Below are 11,653 nucleotides of genomic sequence, written 5' to 3' on the forward strand. Positions count from 1 at the left end.
TACCAGAAACAAGTTAGTCCAATCAACCTAAGCTAAATATGATGTGGCTGTCCATGGTTCTGATTTCTCTCTCTCTCTGTGTGTGTGTGTGTAGTTATGTGTGTGTGTGTATGCGTTCATGCAAGTAGAAAAAACAGGACTCACCCTACATGTAGAGAAACGCCAATGCCATCCTCCTCTCTTTCATGTTGACGAAACGGTTTATGACTCTGTCATACAGTACACGCTTTTAGTTTTTGTTGTCCTAGGCTACCTGGCTAAAATGCTTTCTCGCTAGCCTAGCTTCCTTTCATGGGCAACGATGAGCCAGCTAGTTAAGATTAGCGTACTACATCTAGCTACATATTGAACTTCCATCCTCTCAGGCCAGGGGCACAATGAACGAATTTATGGTTGGATCAGAATTGCCTTATAATCATTGGCCAGTACGGAGAATTAAGTAAAACCACAAGTCCAAATCCCTATCTCCATCCATGGCAAATTTAGGGAAGGGCCAGTTTTAGCTAGCTAGCTAGCCACTGGAGGACAATGACACAATGAGATCAAACAATTCAAGTAATTTCTGTCAATGACGTTTTGCTTTTGATGTGTTGTGATTGGTGTGAAGCCAAATCCAAACTGACTTCCCTTGACACTTTTCTTTGGTGCACGAGGACCATTCACAGTTGAGCTCACTCAGTTTAGATCAACGCTGATAGGCTATTATTTTATACTTTTTTATCAAGGGAGGTCAAATGCTCACTGGCTTCCCTTGCATTTAATGCTACATAGAGACAGAGGGGTGCTGTTTCGCTCGCTCAGATGCTTTCTCCGGTGAGATACATTCAGCCTCTTGCAATTCGAAGGAAAATTATGAAACACAGAGAGATGAAAGATACATTATTTAATTTGTTTTTTTAGTTTTAGTTTTAGTAAAACAAATTGGTAAGCCTGGCTTCCTTTGGCATCCATTAATACACCCCACTGCATTTTTATGGGCTTATTTTGAACCTAAGCTTGTCGCCTGCCTTCCTGCCTTTGGGACAACGACTCTCATTGGTAAGTCGGAGACATGAGCATCTCGTCATTATACAGCGCCTTCGGAAAGTATTCAGACGCCCTTGACTTTTTCCACATTTCGTTACGTTACAGCCTTATTCTAAAATTGATTAAATTCTTTTTTTCTCTCATCAATCTACACACAATACCCCATAATGACAAAGCAAAAACAGGTTTTTAGAATTTCTTGCCAATTTATTACAAATAAAAAAACTTTAATATCACATTTACTTATGTACTGAGTAAAGGGTCTGAATACTTTATTGAAGTACCTTTGGCAGCGATTACAGCTTCGAGACTTCTTGGGTATGACATTACAAGCTTGGCACATCTGTATTTGGGGAGTTTCTCCCATTCTTCTCTGCAGATCCTCTCAAGATCGGTCAGGTTGGATGGGGAGCGTCGCTGCACAGCTATTTTCAGGTTTCTCCAGAGATGTTCGATCGGGTTGAAGTCCGGCCTCTGGCTGGGCCACTCAAGGACATTCAGAGACTTGTCCCGAAGCCACTCCTGCGTTGTCTTGGCTGTGTGCTTAGGGTTGTTGTCCTGTTAGAAGGTGAACCTTCGCCCCAGTCTGAGGTACTGAGCGCTCTGGAGCAGGTTTTCATCAAGGATCTCTCTGTACTTTGCTCCATTCATCTTTCCCTCGATCTTGACTAGTCTCCCAGTCCCTGCTGCTGAAAAACATCCCCACAGCATGATGCTGCCACCACCATGCTTCACCGTAGGGATGGTGCCAGGATTCCTCCAGACGTGACGCTTGGCATTGAGGCCAAAGAGTTCAATCTTTGTTTCATCAGACCAGAGAATCTTGCTTCTCATGGTCTGAGAGTCTTAAGGTGCCTTTTGGCAAACTCCAAGCGGGCTGTCATGTGCCTTTTACTGAGGAGTGGCTTCCGTCTGGCCACTCTACCATAAAGGCCTGATTGGTGGAGTGCTGCAGAGATAGTTGTCCTTCTGGAAGGTTCTCCCATATCCACAGAGGAACTTTGGACCTCTGCCAGAGTGACCATCTGGTTCTTGGTTACCTCCCTGACCAAGGCCCTTCTCCCCCGATTGCTCAGTTTGGCCGGGCGGCCAGCTCTAGGAAGAGTCTCGGTGGTTCCAAACTTCTTCCATTTAAGAATGATGGAGGCCACTGTGTTCTTGTGGACCTTCAATGCTGCAGAAATGTTTTGGTACCCTTCCCCAGATCTGTGCCTCGATACAATCCTGTCTCGGAGCTCAACGGACAATTCCTTCGACCTCATGGCTTGGTTTTTGCTCTGACATGCACTGTCAACTGTGGGACCTTATATAGACAGGTGTGTTCCTTTCCAAATCATGTCCAATCAATTGATTTTACCACAGGTGGAGTCCAATCAAGTTGTAGAAACATCTCAAGGATGACCAATGGAAACAGGATGCACCTGAGCTCAATTTCGAGTCTCTTAGTAAAGGGTCTGAATACTTATGTAAATAAGGTATTTCTGTTTTTATGTTTAATACATTTGTAAAAATGTCTAAAAACCTATTTCCGCTTGTCATTATGAGGTATTGTGTGTCGATTGATGAGGGTTTATATATATTTTATCCATTTTAGAATAAGGCTGTAACTTAACAAAATGTGGAAAATGTCAAGGGGTCTGAAGGCATAAGAGTTGTGATTTTTTTGGGGGGAGGGAACTCAGTCGGGATTTCAATTTACTGTTGAGAGTTAGAATAGTAGAATACACAAGGTGCAAATTCGAAATTTGGTTGTGCATCAGCAATTTTTCAGTCTAGGATTGCAAAATTCCGTGATCTTTCATTAAGGGTTGCAAAATTCCGGGCCCCCCCCTTTGATTTTGCTAGTAACTCTCACTCAGATATCATTCACATTTCATAAGTCATGGCAAAATGTGTAGAATTGCTAAGCTAGAAGTGGGATGGCGGCTGTGAGGCCATCAGAACATATGGCCCCAACGTGTGAGGGCACTGAGGTTAGTCGAAGCACGGGGACGTGCCTTCCCGTTTGTAGGGGGCAGTGTAGCGATCCTCGCTACATGAGCCAAGTTACAATTAGTTATCTAGCCAGCTTATCAGCACCAGCTTGGTTTCTATCAGGTTGTTTAGTGAACAAGATATAAAAAATGTTCACTTCATTTTTGAGATTAGAACAACTTTCCAATGATAAATATAGCTAGTTTTCTACAAAAACAGAATCATGCAATAAATCACAAAAAAATTGCTCACTCCCTGTAACAGCAGACTGGTCAAATTATCATTTTAGAGCATGCAGCATGTTTGAAATTAAATGTAAGCTCCGCCCTCGCCATTGAATCAACCAACCACATTAATTATTCCTTTGGGGCAGAGCTGCCTTAATGCCGCGTTCACATTATATGGGGAACTTGTAAATACGACCTTCCTACTGGGATAAATGCATGTGAACGCCCCTCCAACTTGTAATTAGGACTAGGAAACGTAGGTATGATCTCCGGACCCCGATCTGTCCCACATGCTGAACTCTGACTTCACGCACCACAAACATGGCCGTGATTTTCGGCTGTCAGTGGTGAGAATGGATCTTGCGTTCCTTCTGAGCTCCGAGCAGGTGAACGCTCCAAGTAGTTCCTCCGAAGTAGAGAAGTCGTTCTTCCGATCACTCCGACAGGATGTGAACGGCCCATAGCACTTGCTAAGCCTGTAATAGTCTCTTTACGTAAACGTTCTAAAATATTAATTGTTCTTTTATTTAGTATACGCACAATTCATATTGCTATAGCTGACAGATAACTCGAAAAAAACAAGATTTCGCTATTCCCAAATGTAAACAAATATGAAAAAGGCATGATAAGTTGAGATCAGTCCTCCACCAGAATAGTGAGAACAGCAGGTGGACACACACGCCCTTGAGCGGAGGACCCAATCTATACTCAAGTCAAGGCCACCAACCTGACCTGTATTTAAAAGGACAATGCCATTTGTGCTGCTGCCCCATTTATCAACTCATGCAAGTGGAGCAGTCAACCCCTTTAACGGTTGAGTCTCCTGTAGAAGACGGCTGCCATTATAATGACAAGGATGCAGAGGAAGCCAACTACCACCCCAAGACCTGTAGAAGCGTCCGAGTTGTTGCTGGCGGTCTGCTGTTCTTTTATTGCCACAACACTTTCTGCTCTGATGGCGATAGGAGTGGAGCTAATGGTTGTGTACCCTGTCACTCCGTCTACAGTTTGAGGAACAGCACTCCTTCTCCTCCTGTTGTTACATTGTTTGAGAGTACTGCAGGCGCTCTCCTCACAGAGACGGGTGATGCAGTGGAGGAAGTAGGTGGACATCATCTCATTCGGCTGCTCCATGAAGCGGAATGCCGGGAAGGAGAAGCAGGCACGTTGACTCTCTCCGTTCTCTTTGATGACGGTCAGTGGGTCAGTGCTGCAAGGGCCAAATAGGTTGAAGATAGTGGAGTTGTCACTGTCGGGCTGTGGAGAAATGGAGGCGTAGCATTGGTCCAGGAGCACATGGTAATGGGAGGTCAGGTTGGTGGCCTGGACTCGAGCGCAGATTTTGGTCCTCAGCTCAAGACCCTGTTTCGGAATGATTAAAGGTGAACTGTAGTTGTCATCACTGAAAAGATTAAGGCTCAAAGTACTGATGAAACTACCATTGTTGTCCTTCACTGCAATGGAGGATGCAGATGTATCAATCTGGGTGTTATTGATCAGGTACTCTAGGGGATAGGCACAGGAGTAGAAATACTTCAGCTCAGCGTTGTATGTGACTGTCCCTGTGGTGGGATCATATGATCGGACCACACCGCTGATGTTCACTGTTTGGAGGTTGGAGAAGTCCGAGAATATTGCTGTGCCTGCAGCGCTGGTTGTCCTAAAGTGGCTGCCACAAGAATTGGTTGTGTTGAGGGGGAATTCAAACCTCAAGACAGGTGGAGTCACACTTTCATCCAGGGTTCCCTTGCAGGCTGGGCCATTCATGATGTGGTTGAGGATAAGCAGGGACTCGTTGTAGCCAGTGTAAATGGCAGGGCAGATGAGGATAGCAAGGCCAATAGATTTGGTTCCACAAGTTACTGAGATGTCAGTGTATTGTGGCCGTCTTAAGTTTGTTCCGCAGTCACTTAATTGTAGTTGACTATTCTTTGCGACCATCATGGCCAAAAGGAAAAAGCAGAGAAGTTTCATTTTTGCGTTCCTTGCTGTGTTCATATCTTGACTGTCCCGCTCCGATACAGGTGCTCTTTTTAGCCAGGGCTCCTTCTTGGGATTGGACAGAAACAAGGTCAATGTTGCTCTGCGTATTCAAATGATTACAATGTGTTGAGGGTGTCACGCAGAGACAATGGCCTATTTCTTTTATCAGTGTCTCCTTAAAATACAGGTTCCCTTGGGCTGATATGATGTTTCATGGAGTGAGTGTTGAATGTAAATGACACCTTTGTTGGCCTCATTTCAACTCCCAACAATACCCTGTTGGCCTTTCTCATGACCCAATGTGGTCATAAGAGAGTACACAATGGCCCAGAAGTTCAAGTTCTAGTCTGTTTATAAATCACATGATATACAGTGGGGAAAAAAAGTATTTAGTCAGCCACCAATTGTGCAAGTTCTCCCACTTAAAAAGATGAGAGAGGCCTGTAATTTTCATCATAGGTACACGTCAACTATGACAGACAAATTGAGAAAAAAAATTCCAGAAAATCACATTGTAGGATTTTTTATGAATTTATTTGCAAATTATGGTGGAAAATAAGTATTTGGTCACCTACAAACAAGCAAGATTTCTGGCTCTCACAGACCTGTAACATCTTCTTTAAGAGGCTCCTCTGTCCTCCACTTGTTACCTGTATTAATGGCACCTGTTTGAACTTGTTATCAGTATAAAAGACACCTGTCCACAACCTCAAACAGTCACACTCCAAACTCCACTATGGCCAAGACCAAAGAGCTGTCAAAGGACACCAGAAACAAAATTGTAGACCTGCACCAGGCTGGGAAGACTGAATCTGCAATAGGTAAGCAGCTTGGTTTGAAGAAATCAACTGTGGGAGCAATTATTAGGAAATGGAAGACATACAAGACCACTGATAATCTCCCTCGATCTGGGGCTCCACGCAAGATCTCACCCCGTGGGGTCAAAATGATCACAAGAACGGTGAGCAAAAATCCCAGAACCACACGGGGGGGACCTAGTGAATGACCTGCAGAGAGCTGGGACCAAAGTAACAAAGCCTACCATCAGTAACACACTACGCCGCCAGGGACTCAAATCCTGCAGTGCCAGACGTGTCCCCCTGCTTAAGCCAGTACATGTCCAGGCCCGTCTGAAGTTTGCTAGAGTGCATTTGGATGATCCAGAAGAGGATTGGGAGAAAGTCATATGGTCAGATGAAACCAAAATATAACTTTTTGGTAAAAACTCAACTCGTCGTGTTTGGAGGACAAAGAATGCTGAGTTGCATCCAAAGAACACCATACCTACTGTGAAGCATGGGGGTGGAAACATCATGCTTTGGGGCTGTTTTTCTGCAATGGGACCAGGACGACTGATCCGTGTAAAGGAAAGAATGAATGGGGCCATGTATCGTGAGATTTTGAGTGAAAACCTCCTTCCATCAGCAAGGGCATTGAAGATGAAACGTGGCTGGGTCTTTCAGCATGACAATGATCCCAAACACACCGCCCGGGCAACGAAGGAGTGGCTTCGTAAGAAGCATTTCAAGGTCCTGGAGTGGCCTAGCCAGTCTCCAGATCTCAACCCCATAGAAAATCTTTGGAGGGAGTTGAAAGTCCGTGTTGCCCAGCGACAGCCCCAAAACATCACTGCTCTAGAGGAGATCTGCATGGAGGAATGGGCCAAAATACCAGCAACAGTATGTGAAAACCTTGTAAAGACTTACAAAAAACGTTTGACCTGTGTCATTGCCAACAAAGGGTATATAACAAAGTATTGAGAAACTTTTGTTATTGACCAAATACTTATTTTCCACCATAATTTGCAAATAAATTCATTAAAAATCCTACAATGTGATTTTCTGGATTTTTTTTTCTCATTTTGTCTGTCATAGTTGACGTGTACCTATGATGAAAATTACAGGCCTCTCTCATCTTTTTAAGTGGGAGAACTTGCACAATTGGTGGCTGACTAAATACTTTTTTTCCCCACTGTAGGTGGAGAACAGTGCCATGAAATGCTGACTTGCAGGTTCACGTCGACACTGGAACAGCAATAGAAAAGTAATTAAGTGAATAAAATAGTACAAAAAAATAAGTAATGTGGACACCCTTCAAATTAGTGGATTCGGCTATTTCAGCCCCACCCATTGCTGACAGGTGTATAAAATTGAGCACGTAGTCATGCAATCTCCATTGACAAACATTGGCAGTAGAATGGCCCGTATTGAAGAGCTCAGTGACTTTCAACGTGGCCCCTTCATAGCATGCCACCTTTCCAACAAGTCAGTTCGTCAAATTTCTGCCCTGCTAGAGCTGCCCCGGTCAGCTGTAAGTGCTGTTATTGTGAAGTGGAAACGTCTAGGAGCAACAACGGCTCAGCTGCGAAGTGGTAGGCCACACGAGCTCACAGAACGGGACCGCAGAAATAGAAGCAAACCGGATGGACATCATGAAAATGATCGGAGAGGTTGAGAGTAGAAGAAGTTCAGGAGAAAAACAAACAAAATATAATTATTGTAAAATTGACTGTGTCCATAAAATGTATATAGTAAGTATAAGCTGGAAGTAGAGGCCTAAGCGTTGTTGGTCACTAGTTTACTCCAATTAGGGAAGGTGGGGTTGGAAAGTAATAAAGGGGAATCTTTTTATTTTTAAGGATATGTATATGTATGTATGTACAGTTGAAGTCGGAAGTTTACATACACCTTAGCCAAATACATTTAAACTCAGTTTTTCACAATTCCTGACATTTAATCCTAGTAAAAATTCAATGTCTTAGGTCAGTTAGGATCACCACTTTATTTTAAGAATGTGAAATGTCAGAATAATAGTAGAGAGAATGATTTCTTTCAGCTTTTATTTCTTTCATCACATTCCCAGTGGGTCAGAAGTTTACATACACTCAATTAGTATTTGGTAGCATTGCCTTTAAATAGTTTAACTTGGGTCAAACATTTTGGGTAGCCTTCCACAAGCTTCCCACAATAAGTTGGGTGAATTTTGGTCAATTCCTCCTGATATAGCTGGTATAACTGAGTCAGGTTTGTAGGCCTCCTTGCTCGCACACTCTTTTTCAGTTCTGCCCACACATTTTCTACAGGATTGAGGTCAGGGATTTGTGATGGCCACTCCAATACCTTGACTTTGTTGTCCTTTTACCACAACTTTGGAAGTATGCTTGGGGTCATTGTCCATTTGGAAGATCCATTTGCGACCAAGCTTTAACTTCCTGACTGATGTCTTGAGATGTTCCTTCAATATATTCACGTAATTTTCCTTCCTCATGATGCCATCTATTTTGTGAAGTGCACCAGTCCCTCCTGCAGCAAAGCACCCCCACAGCATGATGCTGCCACCCCTGTGCTTCACGGTTGGGATGGTGTGAAAAAGTATGAAAATGTATGCACTCACTAGCTGTAAGTCGCTCTGGATAAGAGCGTCTGCTAAATGACTAAAATGTAAAATGTAAATGTATTCTTCGGCTTGCAAGCGTCCCCCTTTTTCCTCCAAACATAACAATGGTCATTATGGCCAAACAGTTCTATTTTTGTTTCATCAGACCAGAGGACATTTCTCCAAAAAGTATGATCTTTGTCCTTGTGTATTTCAGGTTATGTCAATATAGGACTCGTTTTACTGTGGCTATAGATACTTTTGTACCTGTTTCCTCCAGCATCTTCACAAGGTCCTTTGCTGTTGTTCTGGGATTGATTTGCACTTTTCGCATCAAAGTACTTTCATCTCTAGGAGACAGAACACGTCTCCTTCCTGAGCGGTATGACGGCTGTGTGGTCCCATGGTGTTTATACTTGCGTACTATTGTTTGTACAGATGAACGTGGTACCTTCAGGCGTTTGGAATTTGCTCCCAAGGATGTACCAGACTTGTGGAGGTCTACACATTTTTTTCTGAGGTCTTGGCTGATTTCTTTTGATTTTCCCATGATGTCAAGCAAAGAGGCACTGAGTTTGAGGTAGGCCTTGAAATACATCCACAGGTACACCTCCAATTGACTCAAATGATGTCAATTAGCCTATCAGAAGCTTCTAAAGCCATGACATCATTTTATGGAATTTTCCAAGCTGTTTAAAGGCACAGTCAACTTAGTGTATGTAAGCTTCTGACCCACTGGAATTGTGATACAGTGAATTATAAGTGAAATAATCTGTCTGTAAACAATTGTTGGAAAGATTACTTTTGTCATGCACAAAGTTAAATGTCCTAACCGACTTGCCAAAACTATAGTTTGTAAACAAGAAATTTGTGGAGTGGTTGAAAAACGAGTTTTAATGACTCCAACCTAAGTGTATGTAAACTTCCGACTTCAACTGTATCAGATGTAGCAGTCAGGCTAGCCTGCTAACTAGATACAACTAGAATATATTTCCTTCTTTCCTTCTTCGTTTGAGCCAATCAGTTGTGCTGTGACAAGGTAGGGGTGGTATACAGAAGATAGCCCCATTTGGTAAAAGACCAAGTCCATATTATGGCAAGAACAGCTCAAATAAGCAAAGAGAAATGACAGTCCATCATTACTTTAAGACATGAAGGTCACTCAATCCAGAACATTTCAAGAACTTTCTTCAAGAGCAGTCGCAAAAACGATCAAGTGCTATGATGAAACTAGCTCTCATGAGGACCGCCACAGGAAAGGAAGACCCAGAGTTACTTCTGCTGCAGAGGATAAGTTCATTAGAGTTACCAGCCTCATATATTGCAGCCCAAATAAATGCTTCACAGAGTTCAAGTAACAGACACATCTCAACATCAACTGTTCAGAGGAGACTGTGTGAATCAGGCCTTCATGGTCGAATTGCTGCAAAGAAACCACTACTAAAGGACACCAATAAGAAGAAGAGACTTGCTTGGGCCAAGAAACACGAGCAATGGACATTAGACCGGTGGAAAACTGTCCTTTGGTCCGATGAGTCCAAATTTGAGATTTACCCAACCGCCATGTCTTTGTGAGACACAGAGTAGGTGAACGGATGAATCTCTGCATGTGTGGTTCTCACCGTGAAGCATGGAGGAGGTGGTGTGATGGTGTGGGGGTGCTTTGCTGGTGACACTGTCAGTGATTTAAGGCACACTTAACCAGCATGGCTACCACAGCATTCTGCAGCGATACGCCATCACATCTGGTTTGGGCTTAGTGGGACTATCATTTGTTTTTCAACAGGACAATGACCCAACACACCTCCAGGCTGTGTAAAGGCTATTTGACCACGTAGGAGAGTGATGGAGTGCTGCATCAGATGACCTGGCCTCCACAATCACCCGACCTCAACCCAATTGAGATGGTTTGGGATGAGTTGGACCGCAGAGTGAAGGAAAAGCAGCCAACAAGTGCTTAGCATGTGGGAACTCCTTCAAGACTGTTGGAAAAGCATTCCTGGTGAAGCTGGTTGAGAGAATGCCAAGAGTGTGCAAAGCTGTCATCAAGGCAAAGGGTGGCTACTTTGAAGAATAGAAAATAGAAAATATATTTTGATTTGTTTAACACTTTTTTTGGTTACTACATGATACCATGTGTTATTTCATAGTTTTGATGTCTTCACTATTCTTCTACAATGTAGAAAATAGTAAAAATAAAGAAAAACACTTGAATTAGTAGGTGTGTCCAAAGCAATATATCTAGACTAAGCTTCGCTGAGCTTGTTAGCCAGCTAAGCTAACTGCAGGCTAACTAGGCAGAGCATTGCATGGGAGGCAAAATGCACCCTGGGAATCGTAGTATGCTGTAGATGAGGGCAATACAGAAGCAAAGATTTGTATAACTAAACCAAGATAGACCAGAGCTTGTCGTTTCAAATGGGAGCAAATTAATCATAGTGGGCAGAACAAGCAAGGAGGCTGGCATGAGTGAAATAACTAAATTCGCCCTTGCACTCCTTCTAAACAACGCAATTGTTTTGAAACGTTTAGAAAGGGTAAAGTCTACAAAACGCAGCCTACTCTGTTTGTTACAGATTCTAGTTTTTTAAAACAGAAACAGATATGGAGATCAAATGTTTCATCGATTAGAACATTTGCAGAATGTTGGCCAAAGTCCATCTCGCTCCATCTTCTCCCACTGCCGGCACACTGGGCTTCCTTTCATCACCATATTTGGTAGTGAGTGGAAACGCCAACCGGATGCTTCACATTTATACATCGGTTGAAATATCTGGCTTATAGTTCTAAACAAGGAATCGTGCAGTATGATTAATGAAAACAATAAAACATACAATTTGTATCAAATCTTACAGTAGTGCATATATACTAACAGCATAATAACTGGTTATAAAGTGGCGGAATTGTCCTTTAATAATTTTTTTGAACCTTCCCAAGACATACTTTTTTTCTGTAATCAGGACATTATGTGATAGTTCCAACGGATTGTTCTCTGGGGGACCTTTGTCTAGAAGAGGTTTATAACAGGTCGTCATTAAAAAATAGATATGTTTTTGGAAACCAGACCC

At 42.9% G+C, this 11,653-nt stretch overlaps 1 protein-coding gene across 1 annotated transcript; it reads right to left on the minus strand.

The window, feature by feature from the left end:
- Positions 1 to 4,034: 4,034 nt before the first annotated feature.
- On the minus strand, positions 4,035 to 5,168 carry LOC121555693 (zona pellucida-like domain-containing protein 1). Its single transcript, XM_041869524.2, has one exon. The coding sequence runs from the start codon at positions 5,166 to 5,168 to the stop codon at positions 4,035 to 4,037; it is 1,134 nt and encodes a 377-aa protein (XP_041725458.2).
- Between the last annotated feature and the right edge of the window lie 6,485 nt (positions 5,169 to 11,653).

The sequence above is a fragment of the Coregonus clupeaformis genome, unplaced genomic scaffold (genome assembly GCF_020615455.1).
Source record: "Coregonus clupeaformis isolate EN_2021a unplaced genomic scaffold, ASM2061545v1 scaf0219, whole genome shotgun sequence".
Taxonomy (NCBI): Eukaryota; Metazoa; Chordata; class Actinopteri; order Salmoniformes; family Salmonidae; genus Coregonus; species Coregonus clupeaformis.

Excerpts from the sequence above, each read along its gene's own strand:
- LOC121555693 (XM_041869524.2), bottom strand. The coding sequence starts at position 5,168 with ATGGTCGCAAAGAATAGTCAACTACAATTAAGTGACTGCGGAACAAAC.